Source organism: Stegostoma tigrinum, chromosome 32, assembly GCF_030684315.1.
Source record: "Stegostoma tigrinum isolate sSteTig4 chromosome 32, sSteTig4.hap1, whole genome shotgun sequence".
Taxonomy (NCBI): Eukaryota; Metazoa; Chordata; class Chondrichthyes; order Orectolobiformes; family Stegostomatidae; genus Stegostoma; species Stegostoma tigrinum.
In genome coordinates, this window is record NC_081385.1 from 20087773 (window position 1) to 20112058 (window position 24286).

Sequence of the window (24286 nt, forward strand, 5' to 3'; positions counted from 1 at the left end):
GCATATGGCATGCTTTCCTTCATTGGGCGGAGTATTGAGTACAAGAGTTGGCAGGTCATGTTGCAGTTGTATAGGACTTTGGTTCGGCCACATTTGGAGTACTGTGTACAGTTCTGGTCGCCACATTACCAAAAGGATGTGGATGCTTTGGAGAGGGTGCAGCGGAGGTTCACCAGGATGTTGCCTGGTATGGAGGGTGCTAGCTCTGAAGAGAGGTTGAATAGATTAGGATTATTTTCATTAGAAAGACGGAGATTGAGGGGGGAACCTGATTGAGATCTACAAAATCATGAGGGGTATAGACAGGGTGGATAGCAAGGAGCTTTATCCCCCAGAGTGGGGGACTCAATTACTAGGGGTCATGAGTTCAAAGTGAGAGGAGGAAAGTTTAAGGGAGATATGCGTGGAAAGTTCTTTACACAGAGGGTGGTGGGCGCCTGGAACGCGTTGCCAGCGGAGGTGGTAGATGCAGACACGTTAGCGTCTTTTAAGAAACACTCGGACAGGTACGTGGATGGGCAGGGAGCAAATGGACACAGACCGTTAGAAAAATAGATGACAGGTTAGACAGAGGATCTTGATCGGCACAGGCTTGGAGGGCCGAAGGGCCTGTGCTGTAGGTTTCTTTGTTCTTTATTTTTAATCTTTTTTAAAAAACAGTATGCTAGAAATGTCCCATGATCTCACTTACAACTGGAAGAAACACTAGGTGCCAGGATAATTACTTTTGTAAAGGATCTTTGTGAAATTTTGTTGAAAGCTGCCTTTTTTGATTTTCACCAGTGCATGTATTAAGTGATGCAGTCATGTAATAATTTTACCTCTGCATTCATATATTTTTTTAAAGGAGTTTCTTCTTTAGTTAGATAACGTAGCAGAAGTATTAAAGATTGTAATACATATGTAATTAAGTCTTTTAATTTGGAATCTATAAATGTTTTAAAAAGTTAATATAAACATAGGAACAGGAATAGGCTATTAAGTTCCTCCAGCCAGTCCTACCATTCAATAGGTTTGGGTGAACTGTGGCCTAAACTCAAACTCCTCCATAGTCTTCCTGAGGTATGGAGCCCAGATATCTTTACAGTACGCCAACTGTGATCTAACCAGCACAACTTCAGTCTTCTAGATATCAAGGTCAGCATTCCATTGCCGCCTTGATTATAATATCCCACCCATGTAATCTTCTTACTCATTAACAAAAACATTTCAATGCAAACTTGTGCAAAAATGATGAGACATAATACTGATTTTCCAGGAACAATTTCTGCAGCTAGGAAAAACATTAGAAACAGAAGTGATCGGAGGAGCAGCTCTTCACAGATTCTGTCTGTCCCATGTATGTGGATGACCTTGCACTCATTGGTCACACCTCTATTGAATTTGTATAGGTTTTTTGGGACTTTTTATTAATCCACTGCTTCCATGTATACTGAGTGTTGTTAGGGGCATTTGTTATAAAAGTCTCTTAGCTAGCTGAAGTTATATTTCTGGGGCAATGAAGAGCAAGAGGAATTTTTTGCAACTTTTGTTGAAGTGAAAGTAAAATACGAAGTTCACCTTTACTAGGGAACATGCAAACTCCAGTAACGGTGTCAAATTTATTAAAGGTGAAATTACGAATGTACAGCCGATACCCATATGATGAAACCTGGGGAAAATCAGACAAATTGATCTTCAAGATATGAAACAGAGAGGTTATTTCTCAAGATTTGATTTGCTCTAAAGTAATGGTGTTGGGGAATAAATTGAAACTTTGTTTTGCAGCTTTTCTTAAGATTAAAAAAAATTTGTTCCCTCTCTAGGTTATTTGATTTGATTTGATTTTTTTTTTGTTTTCATCTCGTGTGTAATAAATTTCTGTTCTGTTAAGGAAACTCTGCAGTCCATGTGACCGTTTCAATGAATGGTCACCAGATTAACTAAAACTTTAAAAAATTATGCATCAGATCAGATTTCATTCTAGGATCTGATTGTCCTGTCGTACTATCAGTTCATCTCCTAACACTTAAATTTAGTAATTCCACAGCATGAAACAAAAAGCAAATAGAATGTTAAAACATTCAAATCCGTATAAGCCCATGGTAAATTTTTGTTGCCCGCAAGTTATTGGATTTAATTTTTACCACTGAGACACAGGGCGTCATTCAAGCCCTTAAGCAAGTGCAGAGAAGAACCATGAAAGTGACTGTAGTTGCAAATATCTGGGTTATGACGTAAGCTAAGAGACCCATGAGCAATTCTACTGTTAAATGACTTGATCTCAAAGAGAAATGCATTGCTTATTGTCGTAAAATAATTGGTAAATTTAAACCTGGAACAGGAATTCCAAGTTAAACTATGAAAGTAAAGTAAAAGGGTATAGGAATGGAGTCGGTAGCTTAACCCATCAAGCTTATTCTACCAATCAATTAAATAATGGCTGTAACCTGTGCCTTAACTCTAATCCTCCCTTCATTTCGTAATGCCCTTACCACACACAGGTCTATCATCTCAGTTTTGATATTTTCAAGCAAACTAGCCTCTTTTGGTGAAGTGTGTTCCAGATTTCACTGGCCTTTGTATGAAGTGATGTTTTCTAACAGAACTCTTGAATGGTGTAGGTCTAATTGCCAAGACATGCTCTCTTTTTCTGGGCTCTCTCACCGGTGTTTCTTTTAAGACAGAGAAACTGTCAAGCCTTTTAAATCATTTAAAACACTAATTGAACCACCCCTTCTTCCATATCTTGGGGAACACAATCCCAAACCACATAACTGGTCGTCATAAATTAACTCTTTCAGTCTCAGACACAGCTCCAAATGGGTAAAAAGCAAATTAAAGATTGATGTCAGTTAAGATCTTTTAAAACAGTAATTAACATATGAAACACTTCCATATGTTGTGGAAGCAAAAATATTCAAACATTTAAAATAACTGTTGCAGTGATGGGGCTTGTTCATTGGATGTTGAGTTAAAGCCAGGGAGCTAGGGGGGGTTAAATAATTTTTACCATTCATAAGTATTATAATCTTTTCTGCATGATATTTTTAAATTCCAGTTTACATTTTTTAAAGACACAAGAGCACAAGATTGAAGCTGAGGCAGGGCTTACCTTAACTTCACATTCTGGCCAGTGTATGATTCATAAGGCTTTTCTACATGTGTAAACTCAAAATCAAATGTTTGGGACTGTGTCATCTCACCAGGTCGGGCCAGGTCTTTTACCAAAGACACAAACTCATGGTGATTCCCTCGGTCGTAGTACAATTCTGTTAACAGAAAGCAAAACTTTGATTATATATCTTGTGAAGCATTCAAACATTTAAAAACTTTCCTTTCCGAGTTATATGCTTGCCTCCTATAACCAACAATTACACCATGAAAATCTGAATTTTAACAAGTTCTAGACTTTTCCAACTTGCTTCTTTTACGTTATCCAATCTACAGAAATACAATTCAACCAAATTTGCAATGACTGTCACACTTCACAAGGGAGACATTCTTCACAGAAAATCTAATCTCAAAAATTTGCAGGTTTTCAGCAATTCACAATTTTAGATTTAAAAAAATGCTGATTATTTCTTTATTTCATAATTTGCTGCCCACTTGTTCACCATTGTTAATTGAAGCTGGTAAAAAGGTTGTGTGCAAAAATAAACTTTGCTTTTTTGGAATTCCCAAACAGATATTCAGGCAGAAAAAAAAATCCAAAATTGCTTACAAATTCTACTTTAATCTAATGCAATATTTATCATTGACACAGTAAATCTGTTCTGCTCAAATCCAGTTGCAAGTTCTACCTTCTTTCGTCATTGGATTGATTTTTCAAAAAAGGCAATGCAAACAATTACATCTTACTTAGAATTGTTCCACAATTATACAGAATATGAAGAACACCGAAACCATTCTGAATATTGCAATGATTTGCACAAATACACAAAATTATGCAAGCATTTCAGGAAGACTTGAATTTCAAAATCTCACTGTCAATACCTTTCTAAATCTGTATTTTTATACTTTAAAAATTAAGCTACAGATCGCAATATCAATGTTCAATATTTTCAAGCATTTTCAATTGTTAGCTCATTAAACCAGATGCCTCCCAGATGGTCACAATCCATTCGACAACTAACCTATTTACTGTAATTAAATTATATTGCCTCAAGCAAAGCTACTTCACTACAGCTACATCACTGGAATCCATCCACAAGTGGGAAATTACTTACTTAGTCCACAAAAAAAAGGATAAATCCCAATCAGTGATAGAAGTCGTCATTGCCAGAGCTAACAAATGACACTTACTCATCAATAACTTGTTAACTGCTACTCAGTTGGGTTTTACCAGGGCCATCAAGCTCCAGTCCTCGTCAAAGCTCAGACATGGACAGAACAGCTGAATTCCAGAGCGGAGGCAAGACAGACTGCCTTTGACAGCATTTTGCACAAGTATGGCACAAAGCAGCCCACAAAAGCTAAATTCAATGGGAATCTTGATGGAAAACTTAGACATTAAGTTTAACAATTTCAGAGCGCAAACGCCTCCCTCAATGTTATTTACCCACTCCCTTGTCTCCAAATCCTGCCCCGTATGGCTTGCTTCCAGCATAGACGGCACATTTTAGACTATTTACGTTCCCATTATCACTTAACAAGCATTTACTACAACAAATACTTTCTGGTTTTGGTGGAAAACTCTCAGTCATATCTTGCACAAACGAACATGACAGTGGTTGCTAAGGTCAACACTCTCAGTCCCAGGACATTAGGATGTCCTCAGGGTAGTGTACAATCCAATCACATTCAGCTGCTTCAATCAACTTCCCTCCTCGACATGGTCCAAAATCAAAATATTCTTAACAACAACTACATCCAAATCCATTTACTTCAGACAATGAAACAATTCATGCCTACTTGAATAGGTACAACTCTAACAACACACTAAGAGCCTGATAAACCAAAAGCTGCCTGTTTGGCGCACAATCAATCCATCAGTTTTCTAGGTAAAGGGCAGCAGTTATAGAAAAACACAACTATCCTTTTGTGTTTTATATAAAAAGTGTGAGGCCTTTTGAAAACTGATCACCGAGTAACAAACTTACAAATGTTTCTTCATTGTTCTTGGGGAGTAATTTACCACATGTATTGCAGCAATTCAAGAAAGCAGCTCACTCAACTTCTGAAGACAAGCTAGCGACAGTCACCCTATCCTGGCCTTACTAATGATGACCACATCCCAGGATGAATCAAAATGAAAATCCCTTGTGTCCTAAAGACTAATTTGCGCTTTTCAACAGAATAAAACTTCCATAATGAAGGGTTGGAGACAAAAATTCACTACAATTTATTTGTTAGCCTTCTGCAAACTTTAAGTAATGTGTCAGAATTCTATTACTTTCATACCAATGGCTTTTTAATTTAATCTAAGCTTATATCATTAACACCCTGTACCTTTTGTTAAAATGCAGAAATATCGTTCCTGGCTACCAGTTGCCATGCGAGTTGAAACTGTCATGCAATACTTAAATGGGCTTCAAACAGTTCACACTTCTGCTAAATATACAACACTTATTTGTCAATAGCGTGGAGCTGGAGGAACACAGCAGGTCCGGCAGCAGAGGAACAAAAAAGTAAATATTTCGGTTTTAGGGTGTAAACCCAAAACATCGACTTTCCGGCCCCTCTGATGCCGCCTGAACTGCTGTGTTCCTTCAGCTCCACACTGTATTGACTCTGACTCCAGCATCTGCAGTTCTTGCTATCTCCAACACTTATTTGCATTTATACATATACTCGCATGAGTATTGCAAAATTTCAACCCATGCGTGCAGGAAGTGTAGAAAGGATTACTTCAAAAGAGCCCTTTTAACTGCAAATAAATTAAATGGGAAACGAGATTTAAAACCCCAGTAATCTTATCCTGGTTGATACTTTACTTCCACACCCAAAATCGAGCAGAATATAACAGTTACAAATTCATGGTAAAGGTTGCATTGGTTCACAGTGAAACAAATAATGTATAGATCTTTCTGATGAGAGTTTAGGAAAGACCCTGTCACAGAAGAAATTCTTCCCCCCTCCTTGGTAGTCCATTGAGACTGAAGGTAACATTTTCCCATCAGGATGTGAAGAAATAGTAATTCTGGATCTGCACATGGTGCCAATGGTTGCCCAAATGGTGTTTGAATAGATGACTGGGATGTTTGGATCTTGGCACGCTCCTTCTGTTCATTGCCCTTGACCACCACATGGGCTGTCAGAAATGCTGAAAACAAATGGTACCTTCCTGGATGTTTCTTCTTCAGTTTGGGAGGTCTTGGCAAAGAAATTCTCATGAGCTTTTGGCGTATTGCAGATTTTCAGGAGACTCTGAGGATGTCCTTGAACTGTTTTCTCCATGTTCCTGGTGACTGCTTGCCATAATAGAGTTTACGGTAGAGAATTTATTCTGGATTGTGTGTCAGGTATGCAGGTGATGTGACTCACCCAACACAGCTGACTGACAGTAACCAGTACCACAATGCTCAGGATGTTGGCCCAATGGGATGTTGATGTTAGAGTATTTATCCTACCATTGGATTATTGCTGGTGATAATTCTCTGAAAATTTGAGATAACTACTTTACATTGTCTAGTTCTTCAGTGTGTACAGAAGGTCAGATTACACACTACCTTGTGCACCATGGATGGACTTGGTGCTGGGTTTGATGCTTTTGTCATTAAATATGCTGTTCCTCAAACTGCTAAAGACCGCACTGGGATATTAGAAGCAAGATTGAACTGTATCTGCTGTCAATGAAAGTAGACTCCTAAGGTCACACAGTTGTACTGCCCAGAAACGAACTCTTTGGTCCAAGTTGTCCACACTGACCAGATATTTAAAACTGATCTAGTCCCATTTGCCCCCCATTGGCTTTTTTTCCCTCTAAAACCTTCCTATTCATGTACCAATCCAGATGCCTTTTAAACGTTGTAATTGTACTTGCCTCCTCCGGCAGCTTTTACCTTATACATACTACTCTCTGCATGAAAAAGTTGCCCTTCAGGTTCCTTTTAAATCTTTCCCCTCTCAACTTAAACCTATACCCTCTAGCTTTGGACCTCCCTACCTATCCGTGCCCCTCATGATTTTATAAATCTCTACAGTCACCCCTTAGCCTCCAATGTTCAATGGAAAAATGCCCCAGCCTATTCAGCCTCTCTCCATAGCACAAATCCTCCAAACCTAGCAACATTCTTGTAATTCTTTTCTGAAACTTTTCAAGTTTAGCAATGTCCTTCCTACAATAGGGAGACCAGTATTTTCAAAGTGACCTCACCAATGTCGTATATAGCCACACCATGAAGTCCCAACTCCTATAATCAATGTACTGGCCAATGAAGGCAAGCATGCCAAATGCCTTCTTCACCACCTTCACTTTCAAGGAACTATGCACCTGCATCCTTGGGTCTCTTTGTTAGGCCACACCTGCCAGGGTCCTACCATTAACTGTATAAGTTTTGCCCTGGTTTGCCTTACCAAAATGCAGCACCTTACGTTTATCTAAATTAAACTTGATTTGCCACTCCTCAACCTGTTGGCCCATCTGATTGAAGTCCTATTGAAATCAGAGATAATCTTCTTCAATGTTCACTACACCACTAATTTTGGTGTCACCTACAAACATACCAACCATACTTACTGCTTCACACCCAAATCATTTATATAAAATGACAAAAAACAGTGGACCCAATACACACAACTCGTCACAAGCTTCCTGTCCAAATAACAACTCTCTACCTCCTACCTTCAAGCCAATTTTGTATCCAATTGGCTAGCTTCCTCTGCATTCCACGCAATCTAAATTTGCTACCCAGTCTATCATGCGGAACCTTGTTGAATGCCTTGCTGAAGTTCACATAGTTTTGATCCATAATGTCCCTGTAGCTCATTGTAGATCTCATTGCAGAAATCAACACTGTAGGGAGAAGCAGACTGATAGAAAACCTGCGTCTTTCGGATCTTTAGCAATTCTCTCATATACCTCCACGAATGCAATGATGGTTTGGAGTTCAGCCAAAGTGCACATGCAAACAGGAGGCACTTTTACGCTTCAATTCAAAGAAAAAGGATAGGACGATCTTAATTTTGTGCTGGAAGTAACACAGGATGAATTGTTTCTTAGGTGCCCTATAGAGAAGCTCCACTCCTGCAGGACGTTCCATGGAAATGGGGTAATGTTGTGGAAAGAAAGTCAGACAAGATCAGATCTTTGTTTGAACACAGTTTGCGGTGCATTTGTTTGAGAGGAGTCAGATATGTTTTCATGTAGCAGGCACAACAAACATCTGCAGGCAGCCCAATTTGAGAATGCTGCTCCATAATCTCTCTGGTTAACCGAGTTAATGGCTTTTGTAAGGTCAAAAGAAGTCATGTATAAAGTTTGCTTTTACTCTCACTACTTTTCATGGACTTGGCTTTTTGTGGAGATTACGTCTCTTAGTAGATAGAATCCACATTGTGACTCAAATAGCAGCTCTTCAGCCACTGCGATAAGGAGAACAAGAACTTTTGCAATGACTTCTGTGGTGGATAGCAGAACACAATTATTTACAATAATGGCATCTAGGAGATCCATTGACATGCTCCCCTCCTTCCAAATGAGGGATAGGAGGTAATGTACTCATTGCTAGAAATGTTTCTGGGATTTATTTCAGGGGGAATTCCATCTGCACCAGTGGCTTTGTCATAGCAGGCTATGGTTGTGCTGAGATGATGGTTTGTACCATGAAAAGATATGATCAAGGGCACCCATGTGAGATTCAGTCTCAGTTGGAAGAGATCTTCTAAATTCTCCTTCTAAGAAATGCCAACTCCTCTTTGCCTTTGATGAACGCCACTGTGTTCTTAGCTCTTTCAGCGTGATAGGCCCTTGGGTGTTTGCATCAGAGATGGTCTTGACTGCACCAAGGAATTCATGCACGTCATGGTGGCTGGCATATTTTTGGATTTCCTACACACTCTCCACTCACCATCTGTTCTTTAGGGGTCATGTTTTTTTTTGTGGTTTTTCATTCTTCATTTCTCTTTAGAATTATATTTGTTCCTCATAATTTTGGAGATATTTCCTATCAATGAATGCACGTACTTGTGATTTAATACCCCCTGGTCGTTTTAGTCAAACCAGTTCTGATCATTCCTGGTACAGCAATTTAGAATCTTCTTGCAAGTGGGCACTCAATTATTTGTTGCAAGACAATGTTTGAATATCTAAAACAGAAAGTGACAGAAACTCAGAAGGTCTAACAGCATCTGTGGAGAGAAAGTTACATTCATGCTTCAAATCCAGTGATCTTTCTTCAACGCAACAATGGTTCTGTTTCATCATTATGCTCAAATATCTATTCTGATCACACATTTCCCTCAGTCATCATTCATATCAAACACAAAGGAGAGTATATCTGGCTCTTTAAAGAATAAAAGCAAAGTTGCTGAAAAGCTCAGCAGGTCTGGCAGCATCTGTGGAGGAGAAAACAGAGTTAACGTTTTGGGTCCGGTGACCCCTCCTCAGAACTCAGAATTGATGCTGCCAGACCTGCTGAGCTTTTCCAGCAACTTTGTTTTTGTCCCTGATTTACAGCATCTGCAGTTCTTTTGGTTTTTCTTTAAAGAATAACTTTAACAAACAATAAGTAAACGTGGCTGAAGTTCTCAATATAAGACACTGTATACTCAAATGTTGCAGACAATGCAGAGACATTTCTTTATGAAGGTCACAAGATTTGCCAGCTCCTTTACACTTCTAAAGGTGGACAGTGGAGGCATCTTTATATTCTTGCAGCACAGTTCATTCTCTTAAATGGGCTGAAGGAGCTCAGTGAAGCCCTTGACCAGTCACTAATCTCCAGTCTTGTAGATGTCAGCTGGTACAGCAACAGTATCTGGAGCTTTGCCACCAGATAGGAATGTGATAGCACTCTTTGCTCTAATGGTGTGCAAGAGTTATCAACACAGCAGTAAACAGCAATCCGTTCAAGCAACTTAGAATCTATTAATAAGGAGCTGGTAGCAGGGCATTTTGAAAATCATAAAATATAGTCAGTTAATCATTTTTTTGTGAAAGGGAAATCATATCTGACAAATTTGTAAGAGTCCTTTAACAACGTAACACGTGGGATACAATGTAACGTACAGTGAAACTATCATGTATTTAGATTTTTAAAAGATATTTGATAAGGTGCCACAATAAAGTTGCAGTTTAGATAAAGATATACGATGCTGGGGATAAAATATTAGCAGGGTTAAAAGAATTGGCTAATTAACAGGAAACAGAGTCGAGATCAATGGGCCACTTTCAGAATGACAGCATCATAGTGGAGGGGCAGAAGGATCAGTGATGGGTCTCAACTTTTGACCATCTGTATATAATGACCTGAATGAAGGAAGAGATTATATTGTAGACAGATTTGCTAACAACACAAAGATACGTAGGAGAGCAACTTGTGTAGAGGAAACAAATTATCTGCAAAGGGATATGGGTTAAATTAGCAGGTAAATGCTTGGAACAGCAACCCATAATGTAGGAAAATGAGAGCTTGTCCACTTTGGCAGAAAGAATGAAAAAGCAGCATTTTATCCAAATGAGACAAACTACAGAATGCTGCAGTACACAGGGACTAGAGTATCCATGAATTTCAAAAGTCAGCATAAATAAATAGCAAGTAGCTAGTAGGCAAACAGAATATTGCAAAAGGGATTCAGTATAAATATCGCCAACTCTTAAGATGACTGTACAAGACATTAATGAGATCTTACCAGGAATTATGGCATGTCTCTCTGGTCATCTTACTCAAGGAGGGGCACACTTGTCCTAGAGACAGATCACAGAAGCTTGACTAGGATGATTCCGAGGCTGAGGCATTTGTGTTACGTGAACATGTTGTGTCCATTGGGCCTATGCTCATTGATGGTTAGAAGAATGAGTGGTGATCTTAAAGAAACATGTGGGATTCTGAGTTGGCTTGATAAGGTAGATGCTAAGAGAATGTTTTCCCTTGTGGACACATGTGGAATTAGGAGACAAGGTGTTAGACTAGATTTCACCCATTTAAGATGAAATTAAGGAAAAATTTCTTCTCCCAGAGGACATCAAATGTTTGCAAATCTCTTCCTTGGCAAGCATTGGAAATTGGACCACTGAATATATTTAAGGCTGAGTAAGACAAATTTTGGATTGATAACAGAACCAAGATAAACATCGGGCACAGGTAGAGAAATGGGGTTAAGGCCATAATCAGAACAGCTGTAATCTCATTCAATAGCAGTGTAGAGCCAGAGGCCTATTCCTCTCTCTTGTTTCTCCTGCTGACTGCTTACTCATTGATGGATGAAGGCCAATTCAAAACACAGTTAAATCACTCTGCCCATTTTTCTAGAAATTGGCTTTTCCTAACAGGGGTGTTGACCCATTAGTATAGGGGATAGTGTTGAACCAATAGTCTGGGCCTGCATGCGTACAGATTTCAGAGCATCATAACATCTCTCCCACCCTTTATGTTTGCTATACGAATGAAAATGAGGTTTCTGATTTAGTCAAGAGTCTTGAATCTCATTGTACATGCAGTGGACCAACCAGCACAAACACAATGAATACACAATTCCCTCACAAGGTTCATTAGCTTGATTCCAGGCCTGGACAGATTTTAAATAAAAAAACCAAAAGAACTGCAGATTCTGTAAATCAGGAACAAAAACAAAGTTGCTGGAAAAGCTCAGCAAGTCTGGCAGCATCTGTGGAGGAGAAAACAGAGTGAACGTTTCAGGTCCAGTGACCCTTCCTCAGGATAGATTTTATTTTAGTGGTACTTTTTTAGGATTTATTGGACAGGTGAAGCGGATTGGACTTATAATCATTCGAGTTCAAAAGAATGAGAAAAACATTACAGAAACATCAGATTCTCACAGGGCTTGACAGGGTACATGCAGAGGGGCTGCTTCTCCTCGTAGGGCAGTATAGGACCAGAGAGCATAATCTTGAAGTAAGGGGTTGCCCATTTAAGAGAAAGATGAGAAGAACACTGAACGTGAGGAATTCTGTACTTCAGGAGACCAGGTCAGTGAGTGTATTCTAGGCCGAAATAAATTTTTAATTCGTAAGGGAATTGAGGGGTATGAGGAAAAGATAGGGGAACAGAGTTAAGGATCATCAGATCAGCAATGATCCAATTGAATGGAGGCTCCCAAGTCTTACAGTGTTAATCAACAGAATTGAAGCCACTCTCTGATACACAGGATCCACAAATCACTATTCGTACATAAACTATTACTTAGATAAACTCTTACTGTCAACGAAATACAGCACAGTTACAGCAAAAGTTTTCTTCCCAAATGCAAAATTTGAGGTTCAAGTTTATACTTAGTTTAAAATTATGCAGTAACATTGTAAGTTAAAAATACATATTTTATTGTAACTTCTAAGGGAGCTGCTGAGTAGCATTGTGGTCACATTATAAATATGGAATCCTCTTCAACTGCCAAAATTATTGATGGTTCTTTCAGATAGTGGAGCACACATGCCAACTCAAAACATATTCATGAATCCACAATTATCATTAATCAGCAAAAGATATAAGCGGCTTGCAGTCACATGGATTTAAATGTTCAGACATTTTAATAAACTGCTAGGCAATAACAATGTTTCATTGTTGTAATGTTGACTTTTAGAATGCAGAATCTGAATGGGACAATAAATAGATAAAGCCATGCTGACATGATCAAAAACATTTTGCTGCAAAGCTGATATTAGTTCCCTAAAAACTCAACAGAAAATCCAACATCACTTTCTTCCTCCACTGTAAATTGGTTTCAACGCCACCTCAAAAGTTCAATATTTTAGAAGAAGCTGCAAAATGTCTTTGCAAACTTTACTGATTAATAAGCTATTAGGGAGACTACAGCAAGCTTTGTTTTAATTGGCACTTTATGAACCAGCACATTTTTTTTAAAAAATTGATTCATGGGATGAGGGTGTTGCTGGCTCAGCCAGAATTTGCTACCCATCCCTAATGGAGTTAAGGGTCAACCACATTTATACAGGTCTGGAGTCACATGCAGGTCAGGCCACATATGGATAGCAATGTCCCTCCCTAAAGGACATTAGCGAGCCAGATGGGTTTCTACAGTGATTATTAGACTCTTAATTTCAGATGTTTTTATTGAATTAAAATTCTACCATCTGCTATGGTGGGAGTTGAACTCAGGTCGCCTGAAAATAACCTGGGTCTCTGGATTAAATAATACCACCAGGGTAAATCAGCAAAAATTACTACCTCAAAGTTTACTGTATTATTCTGTCCAATTTATCGAGTTTTTAAAGTTTATTTACCTCAATGTAAATATATTTTGGATGTAAGTTTGCTCACTGAGCTGGAAGGTTCGTTTTCAGACGTTTCGTCATCATTCTAGGTAACATCATCAGTGAGCCTCCGACGAAGTGCTGGTGTTATGTCCCACTTTCTATTTATCTGTTTAGGTTTCCTTGGGTTGGTGATGTCATTTCCTGTTCTTTTTCTCAGTGGGTGGTAGATGGGCTCCAAGTCAATGTGTTTGTTGATGGAGTTCCAGTTGGAATGCCATGCTTCTAGGAATTCTCGTGCGTGTCTCTGATTGGCTTGTCCTAGGATGGATGTGTTGTCCCAATCAAAGTGGTGTCCTTCCTCATCTGTATGTAAGGATACAAGTGATAGTGGGTCATGTCTTTTTGTGGCTAGTTGAAGTTCGTGTATCTTGGTGGCTGCCTTTCTGTCTGTTTGCCCAATGTAGTGTTTGTCACAGTTCTTGCAAGGTTTTTGTAAATGATGTTCATTTTGCTTGTTGTCTGTATAGGGTCTTCTAAGTTCATTAGCTGCTGTTTTAGTGTGTTGGTGGATTTGTGGGCTACTATGATGCCAAGAGGTCCGTGTAGTTTGGCAGTCATTTCCAAGATGTCTTTGATGTAAGGGAGAGTGGTTATGGTTTCTGGGCACGTTTTGTCTGTTTGTTTGGGTTTGTTGCTGAGAAATTGGCGGACTGTGTTCATTGGGTACCCGTTCTTTATGAATACACTGTATAGGTGATTTTCTTCTGCTCTTCGTAGTTCCTCTGTGCTGCAGTGTGTGGTGGTTCGCTGAAATAAAGTTCTAATGCAGCTTCATTTGTGGGTGTTGGGATGGTTGCTTCTGTCGTTCAGTATTTGATAGGAAGAGTAGATGAGGAAGGACACCACTTTGATTGGGACAACACATCCATCCTAGGACAAGCCAAACAGAGACATGCCCAAGAATTCCTAGAAGCATGGCATTCCAACCGGAACTCCATCTACAAACACATTGATTTGGAGCCCATCTACCACCCTGTGAGAAAAAGAACAGGAAATGACATCACCAACACAAGAAAACCTAAACAGATAAATAGAAAGTGGGACATAACACCATCGCTTCACCGGAGGCTCACTGTTGATGTTACCTAGAATGGTGACGGATTGTCTGGGAACGAACCTTCCAGCTCAGTGAACCAGCTTACATCCGGAACAAAATAAAGACCCACTCTTTTGTGGACCGAGAAGAGGAGAGCGTGACTGTGTTGGAGGTGGAAGGAAGACGTCAGGTTGGCTGTACACCCTTGCAACCGGTGGATCTTAATGCTGGCTTCGGCCTAACGCTGGTTCAGGGGAGCAGTCAACCTACAATGATGGCTGCGGCAAGTGCTCCAGGGGTCAGGGGGTCCGGAACACCATCCGCGTTTCCGTGAAGAAGGTGGATGAAGGTGCACCTGTGGACCGCAGCTTCTTCGTGAAGAGGGTCCTATTGGACTGTAGTGGGTTCGTTGCTGCGGACATTTACTGCCTGCAGGATTTCCCTGGAGGAAGTTTCTACAATGTAACCTTCAGGAGCGCCAAGGTTTGCGAGCGCTTCCTGGAGGTTTTCAAGGAAAAAGGAGGTGAGGGCCCCCTCTCTGTACTGACCGCTGTCCCGCTGTTCGTGATGCTGGTGCAGAGGAGCCGTATGGTCACTGTACACATGTACAACCCGCATGTGCCAGCAGCTGATGTCCTGACCTTCCTTGGAAGGTACGTGAAGGTGGAAGGGGACCGAACCAACATAATGGACCCCTTCAGGATCTGGACAAGTAAGAGGTAGGTCAGGGTGACGCTGAGGATGGGTGCGGATAGGAACATCATACACACCCCCGTCCAGCTTTGCGATCGGCAGGAGCAACGGCTACCTGACCTACGCAGGGCAACCTAAAGTCTGCCATGCCTGTGGTCGGTCAGGTCACGTGGCGGCCGACTGCAAAGTCACCATCTGCAGGAACTGCGGGGAGGAGGGATACCTTGCAAAGGATTGCCCAAAGGAGAAAAGCTGCAACCTTTGCGGGGAAGCGGGCCACATCTACAGGGCATACCCGCGGCGGGGGACCACCTACGCCCAGGTTTCCGGCAGGGGCAATGCAGGGCAAGCCCCCCCAGAGGAGAGGAAGGCATCGAGCCCCTGCAAGGACCCCCTAGTGTGCAGGAGGGCCAGGTCGTGCAGGAGAGACCAGCCCCGCAGAGGACCCAAGGCCAGCAAAGCACCCCCTAAGGCTCCGCTCCCTCCCCGACAACCCGGAGTCGATGGAGGAGGCGACAGGTGACCCAGAGGAGTGGACGACGGTCCGGAAAGCGAGGAGGAAGGTGCGCCGGTGGGCCCAGGCACCACAACCATCAGGCGGGAAGAGGCAGCTACAGGGGGTCTTTGAGAACTCCTCTGATGAGGGGTATTCGGAGGAGGCCCACCCAAAGCAGAAGCTGAAGACTTTCACTGAGAAGGAAAGCAGCACCCCGCTTCCAGGGGATGGGAGGTGTCCTGAGGTTCCCTCCGACACCCAACCACGCGCTGTTGGGGCCCTGGAGGGCCCCCTGGAACCTGCAGGCGGGAAGCAGGAAACAACGTGCCCCCAACATGACCCAGAGCCAGACTCTCCTGTCTCCTTACCCACAACGGGGGGATGCCACCCATAAGGCAGCACAGACGGTTTCCTGAGCCTAGGGAGCGTCCAGCAGTTAGCCTGGGCAATGGGCATGAAGGGACAGATGGAGGGGCTGGACCTTGGACTCGGGGAGGGTACTGCGGTCACTGCCCACAATGGGGGTATGAGTTGTGAGCGTTAAACGTGCACAGCGTCAAGTCCACCACAAGATGTGTGTCCACGTTGGCCTACCTGACCACCGTCAAGGCAGACCTCCTGTTTCTGCAGGAGCGTGGGATACCGCACCTCAGAAGGTACGGGAAATGATCGGGTGCCTGGAGCTGTGGGCCTTTGATCTGGTCAAGGGGTAATGACTGTCGCTCCTTGGGCCTGGCTATTCTGCTGCGGGGGCGCAACTTCACCATCTCTCAAGTTCAGGAGGTGGTGGTGGTGGTGGGGGGGGGGGCCTCCTCGTGGCTGATGTCACCTACAGAAACGCTCCCCTGAGGCTGATCAACGTGTACGCCCCAGCGGTACAGAGTGAGCGGTTGGCCACCCTACAGCGGCTTCCACCCCTGCTGGCTACGTCCAGGCCGGTCATCCTAGGCAGAGACTTCAACTGCATCATGGGGACAGCGGGTGGGGGGAGTCAACTAGACATCACGTCCAGATTCCTGATGGGCACGGTGAAGGACGCCAAGCTGCTCGACGTCTTCAGCACCCCTGCAGATGGAGCGCAGCGGAGATACATCTGGTCGTGGCCAGACGGGTCTATCTGCCCAAGGGTACACTTCCGGTTTGTGTCACGGGCATTCTCAGTCAGGTCCACCGGCGTCCTTCTCTGACCACTGCCTCCTGCTGGCCGACTGTCACTTACAGGACGACCAGCAGGCCGGCAAGGGGACGTGGAAGTTCAAAACGACACTGTTGACCCCAGAGAACGCTGAGGAGCTTAAGAGGGAGTACGCTGGTTGGAGAACCGTGAAACTGCTCTTTGAGTCTCCGGGCGAATGGTGGGAGACGTTGAAGGAGAACATCAAGAGGTTCTTTGTCCTCAAGGGTGTTCGGAAGGCGACAGAGAGGCGAGGAAAGCTGTCGCGACTCCAGACATCTACTATGTGGACCTCTTGATTATCTGAAATATTTGATTAATTGGGACATTCTTGGTTCCATAGGTGGCAGTTAATAAAGATTACTGTATGCGGAGCGGACATGGTCTATTTTGTGTTCCAATTTCTGCCTTCTTCCTCAGAGCTCAATGAAACATAGAAGCAAATCAAAAAGCTGCATGATCAGACTTCTTCGATGCTATCATAAAATATCAACAAGCGTTGATAAGTAATACATGAAGCTTAGACCTCATGCCTTCAGAAAAAAAAATAAAACTATTACATTATGTGGAACACTTGGCTTCAGCAAAAGTTACAACTACCACCAGGCTTTGACAATTGTGCTGTTATTTAACACCATCAGTATGGTACAAAGTGTACGTGAAACACTGACATATTAACTCAGGAACTGTTAAATAACTTGCATCCTCAGAACTGAATGAGAAACAAGTCCTGGAAGCTATTACATATAATCAAAGCAACTCATGGAATATCACACCATCAAAAGTTGATGATAAGTATTAGTTAATAGCAATGATATAATGTGCTACGATTTCCATTTGTGACATTGTGGTCTTGGAATACTCTGCTTTGTGAATTGTCTCAAGTTTACTCAGCTTTATTGGCTTTTACCGTCTCATACAAGTAATGTACTTTAATGGACTTTATAACTTAACTAATGTACAACAGTTCATGCGAAAAGTTTTTCAATACAGAAAACCCTGCAACCCGAGGTGTCATGAAATTCCATTAAATGACAAACCTGCATCAGCTAAACCATTTTAAAGTTTGCAGTTAATTCAGCGCTCAGGATTTTGTAATGGGATGGGGGAGGTGAGATATTCACTTCTGCATAAGAACATTTCAGGATTTTATAAGAAAAGTACCCAAGGGGTAGTATCCTTATCGCTGGGCCAGGAGGCCTGGGTTCAAGCCCCACTTATTCAAGTGGTGTCTAATAATATCTTTGAACAGGCTGGTTGATTAAAAAAAAATCAATACCCAGGATTAAAAAAGGTTCAGTTCCCAGGGCCCCTGTCGGACTGTGTTTATAATCAGAAGACTGGGTGTTTTTGTTTAATTAATGAGGAGTTATTAAAATAAATTTAGTATCCAAAAAGTTCCAGAACTACTCTAAATTGGCCTTGTTGTCAGCTCCGAGTGTGTAGAATTTGCTTTGTTTATGTTGTAGGATGGGTTCCACAGCAACAGAGGAATGGAAACACTGCATCTACTTTAATGGCTCATGACTATGTACTTTGCTGTTCTTCTTTCAGTGGACACAGGGCCAGTGTTTGGCTTTACAATCTGCTATATGAACAATAAACCACTGGAAGGTTTGATTGTGTAAACCACCTGAAGCATGTGGCCTTCCAATACAAACAAATTGTCAAGTTTATCATATAAAAGCCCAGTATTAGGTCTGCAGGTGGCAACATTTCAATAAAACAAAGATATCCAAAACATTTCAGGTCAAAAATGCCACATGGAAAAGTGCCTGTACTTTGTTGTTTCTCTTTTAGGAAAACATCACTGTCCCATCCTTCTGCTATCGCTGATGATTCCCATTTGGCTCTTGCATCTATCAAATGCAGGCAGAACTGCCAGAAAATCCAGGAATAATTGATAGGACCCATTAGAAGTTAGGTCTTTGGTGCAATTTAAATCAAAATATTGGTGCTTTTACATGTCTGACTGGAGCCAATGGGGAGAAATTGACATAAATCTCATTGCCCGCTCGCTTGATACCCAACACTGTGTGGACACTGTTATCCCTGACTCCAGCTATGTTTTTGGATTTGAATATTGTTAAAACAATTAACTAGAGGCAACTATGAAAAATAAAACAGGTGTTGTGCTGTGGGCCCTAAATGTTGCCCAAGAACTCAAAGACGACGATAACGTATATTTGACGTGACAAAGTTTGAACCAAAAAGATCCCAAATAACATTGTTGCAGTCCACAATTAGTAACCATAACCTCTGGGGGTACAAGTAATACCCTTTGTGAGAACTTTTCATAGAATTTTGCTGGTTTTTTATGTAGATGTTTTAGATTGATATTTCATATTGAAGAAATTCACTTTATCTGATTTATTTTCAATAGAGGCCCGATTTACTAATTGAGAATTCTTGTAGTACTGTCTACCATGAACTTGTACAAGGCTTAGAGTGACAAACTAACTTCAGCAAATTCAGGTCTTAATCACATGGGATACACCGAGTCATGGAACAAGAAGTGATCTTCTCAGGATCACAATTATTCATGACTGGGCATATTTTACTTTAATCCATTATTAAAAGTTAAGTTAACTTTTGAGAAAATGTTCATTGCTTTACAAAATGTTTTTATGGCATGTGGCTCCAAATTTTGTGATTTGCTCCTTTCAATGCAAAAGACCATGTGCCATCCCAAAATCCACAGATTGATTTATAAATTCTTGCATGAATCAGACATGGTCCTACTCACAATTATGGGGTCAAGTCTGCAAGAATTAACCACTTTAATAAAATGATAAGTTAAGGACGTTAAAAAATTCAGTAACAAAATAAGAAAAATTAAGTAGAGCTTTCATGCTTTCAGCCAAATCCCAAGATAATTTCTTGAAAGACCCCATTCCTTCTTTATACATTACCCTCAGTGAGATCAGAAGTGTGATTTATCCAAGTGTGTAATGAAGAAACTAAGCTTTCTCACTTCAGCATTCTGCTCAAAGTCATATCTTTTGCTATTGTTAAAGAAACTGCTAGAAATTTCTGTTGCTCATCATTGGCAAAATTAAAGCTATCCTATCTTTCTTTGACACCATGAAGTCTGCAATATAACCCAAATCTTAAAATGTCCAAGAGTGACTTCACATACTCATAGAAGCATTAAAGCACAGAAGGAGACCATTCAGTCCATTGGGCTTATACAAGCTCATCAAATGAGCATCATCACTTAGTGTCAATCTCCTGCTTTCCCCCCACAAATCGCTTGCATATTATTTCTATTCAAATAATGATCCAATGCTCTCTTGAATTCCTCAACTGAACTGGCCACCACCACATTTCCAGCCAGTACATTCCATAACATTATAACTTGCTGTGTGAACATATTTTTCATTACTTCAACTTTGCTTCTTTTAATCATGTACTTTAAATCATGCAAGACTATTCATGTTTCTTTCATGATGTTTCTCCCTATTTTGTTCACCTCACTCATGCTTTGGAAACCTCTATCAAATCTCCTCGCAGCCGTCTTTTCTCCAAGGAAAACCTCTTCAATCTAGCCTCGTAACTGAAGCTCCTCATTGGTGAGGCCATTCTTGTAAAATCACTTTAGGTCCCTCTCCAATTCATTCACTTCCTTCCAAAAATATGGTACACAGGTCTATATGCAATATTCCAGCTGAGAAAGTACCTCATACAAGTTCAACATCATCCTCATAATGCAGACCATACTATATGCCTTACTTATTGCTCTGTCTATCTGGCCTGCTGATTTTAATGGTTTGTACACATGTACACTCAGGTTCTTCTGCTCCTGCACACCTATTTTACATTGTCTTTTAATCTTTTTTCCTACCAAAATGCATTACTTCACTTCTCTGTATTGAATCTCATCTGCCACCTCGACAAATTCTGGAGTTCAACACTGTCTTCCTCTGAGTACATAGTTCTTACAATTTTACTTGTTGGTGTATATTCTCCATACTGGACGCAGAGCTGAATAAAATACCTAACATCCATATTTTTATAAAGACCATCTGCATAACATAACTAGCTTCTGCTCCTACCTCACTTCACTACTACTCACGTCTTGTCTGCATCTGTACTTGACTTTTATACTTACCTTTTCTCTGAACGAGTCAAAATCTCCTTACAAGCTTTAATTCATACATAACACCAATGTTTATATCCTATCCCTAAAAATTTTACCCTTACATTCGGTCTCCTTTCCTTATAGAAACATGCAACATGAAGTCTATCAGCCGCTGTTTCCTTGGAAGAACTATCCAATTTGTACCACTTCTCTGCTCTTGCTTTCTTTCTGTAGCGTGTCTTTTTTTTTCACTTTTCAAACTTGTATAAAAAACTGTCTTGTCTTCTAACAGTTAATTAATCTGCATCTCTCACTTTCATGCAGTGCATTCCAGATCACAGCAAGTCACCATATGAATATAACTCTTGACTCTTCTCTTGTTGTTTTGCTAATTGTTGTAAATCAGCTTTTCTGGTTATCAACTCTCACACCAATGGTAACTGTTTTTTATGATCAATATTATCAAAACCCTTCATAATTTGAACACACTACAACAGAATTATAGGATCCTTACAGTGTGGAAACAGGCCACTAGGCCCAACAAGTTCACCGCTCCTCCAAAGAGCATCCCACCCAGGCTCATCTCCCTACTCTCTCCCTGTAGCCTCGCATTTCCCACGGCTAATCCACCTAAATTGCACTTCCCGGACACTATGAGCAACTTAGCCTGGCCATTCTACCTAACCTGCACACCTTTGGACTGTGGGGAAAAACCAGAACACCTGGAGTAAAGCCATGCAGACATGGGGAGAATGTGCAAACTCCACACAGACAATCACCAAGGGTGGAATTGAACTTGGGTCCTTGGCGCTGTGCGGCAGCAGTACCAACTACTAAACCACCGTACCTCCTGCGCGAAAAGAGAACAATCCCAACCATTCCCGTCTCCGCAATTAACTGCGAGTTAACAAGTTTTTTGAACAGACCTCTTATCTGTTAATTCTGATCTCTCTCTACAAACCTTCCCTGCAGCTCTATAAGCTGCACTGTCTACTACTCTGATGCACTTTGTATGATACGATTTGCCTCTATGGATGCAAAAAAAACCCACTTCTTACTGTATCTTGGTACACGTGACAACAATAAATCAAACTGAAAGATACAAAACTAAGCTTTCAATGCACTGTATGAAAATGCATGCTCTACTTGTCATCACCTCATCTCTGGTACCTAATATCTTCTCTCCAATCTTTCTACCTTTACATTCCCTCTAAAGCATTGCATTCAGAATTGTATACAAGGCTCCAGCTGACAGCAAAGTCCAAATCCCTCCAATGAGGTTTCTTCCACAGTATCAAAACAACTGTTAGCAGTCACAGTCTGGTGTGACCTTGACAAATATTAACTATCCATCCTAATCCTCTTTTCCTGTCTGAAAAGTCTTTGCCAGTATTGATTATAACAACCTGCTCCAATGCTTCATCAATATTGTCCATCTTGGTGGGTCAGCAATTGTTTAGCTTCATTCTCATCTGACAGTCATGACAGAATCACCTACAATCTCTTTACATTCAGTATTGTTATTTCTGGTGACTCTCAAGGATCTATCCTTTCTGCCTGTCTCACCATCTCCCAGTTTTTCCAATATCTCCAAATTGTCAGATTTTGTCTGGTATCCAGAAATTTCCTCCAGTCAAATATTGAGATGACATTCTCTAACTATTAACTTAACTACTTCCCCATCAACTGAACTGGACGAGAATGTTTGCAAACTTAACATCATATTTAACCTAAGAGTTTCCGACCACACATTCATGTCATAGGCTTTTTGGCCAATCTCCCAAAACATAGCACAATTTTACATCACCTAACCTGCTGCAAAAAGCCCACTCATGTTTTTTTATCTATGGATTTTGGATTCCTATTCAGCCTCTATATGGACTATCTTCCACAATATAAGGTTACTCAAAAATACGCTGCTTGTGTCCTAACTCACACCAAGTTCCACTCAATGATCACCACATGCTCACTGAAATGCATTGCTCCTAATTAAGCAACACCTTAATTTTAATCCATTATTTTCAAATGAGTCAAACGAATGCGCCTCTCTTGTAAATTTCTCCAGCTGCATAGACTCTGATATATCAAAGTTCTTCTAATCCTGGATTCTTGTCCATCCCAAATATAAATTGTTCCAGCATCGGTGGCTATGGTTTCAGTCATAGCCTCAAGAATTCAATTTAGTGCACAGGAGTCTCAAGATTTCTTTCTTCAAGATACTCCTTTAAACATAATTTTGTGATGCAAAGCTTTGTCAAGAAGGTGTGTCATTTACTTCACAGAAAGAAGCCATTTGGAACAGTGTGTCATGTCAGCTCATGAAGTATTCTAGGCCAGTCTTAATTCCTTGCTCGATCCCTGTTACTCTGCTAATGTTCATCTGTTAGCTACAAATGTTCAGCCAATTTCCTTTTGAAACTAACTGACTACTGTTGATAATGTTCATTCGCTGCATATTTTAACCACTGCCTATTGTGCATAGTGCTGTCCAATTCAAGCCAATGGTATTGGATAAAAGAAACACTAAATGTCATTTGTGCACAACATATGGCAACATTGTGACTTTAATCTTAGCTATTCTGACACACCTCTAAATTATTGCTGTATCCATGTGGAGGAGTTGCAGATCATTAGCGCCATGGGAAAAACTTTGCTCTTCACATTCCACCGTATCTCTTGCTCACAATCTGATATTTGAGTCCAAGTCATATTTGGTCTCTTTACCTCAGGAAGGATGTTCTGGCCATGGGAGGGAGTGCAACGAAGGCATACCAGACTGATTCCTGGGATGGCAGCACTGATGTATGAAGAAAGACTGTTTCGGTAGGGCGGTATTCGCTGGAGTTTAGAAAAATGACGGGGGCGGGGGGGGGGGGGGGGGGGGGGGGGCGGGGGGGGGATTTTCATAAAAACCTGTAAAATTCCCACAGGGTACTACAAGGTTAGTCCCAATGATCAATCACTCCAGAAGCGAGGCACCACAGTCCTCGGATACAGGACAGGGCATTTAGGACTGAGATTAGGAGAAATTTTATCACCCAGAGAGTGACAAGCCTGTGGAATTCTCTGCTACAGTAAGGAATTGGGGCAAAACCACTGGATGTTTTCATGATGGTTTCAGGCATAGATTTTAGTGCTAAAAGGATCAAAGGGTATGATGAAAAAGCAGGAACTGGGTACTGAGTTGGGTGATCAGTCATGATCAAACTGAATGGTGGAGCAGGCTTGAAAGGCCAAATGACCTACTCCTATTCCCATTTTCTAAGGTCTATGCCTCAATCTTAAATCTATTCAGCTCTTAACTTTTTGGAAGTCTCTCAAATATCCCCTCTATCCTTTACATCATAACAATTAAATTTTAAAAACCTCCTTAACAAAATGCTTTAAATGTCCCTTCTAAGATAATAAAGTGTGGAGCTGGATGAACACAG

The 24286-nt window shown here is 41.1% G+C and overlaps 1 protein-coding gene across 1 annotated transcript in view; it reads right to left on the reverse strand.

Annotated features, from left to right (window-relative positions):
• The window catches only part of LOC125466904 (vacuolar protein sorting-associated protein 26B-like), a 47688-nt gene that overhangs the window by 20466 nt on the left and 2936 nt on the right, over positions 1-24286 (reverse strand). The window contains exon 2 of the mRNA XM_048562046.2: positions 3095-3251. Coding sequence (XP_048418003.1) covers positions 3095-3251 — 157 coding nt within the window. The remainder of the gene's footprint in view (positions 1-3094; positions 3252-24286) is intronic.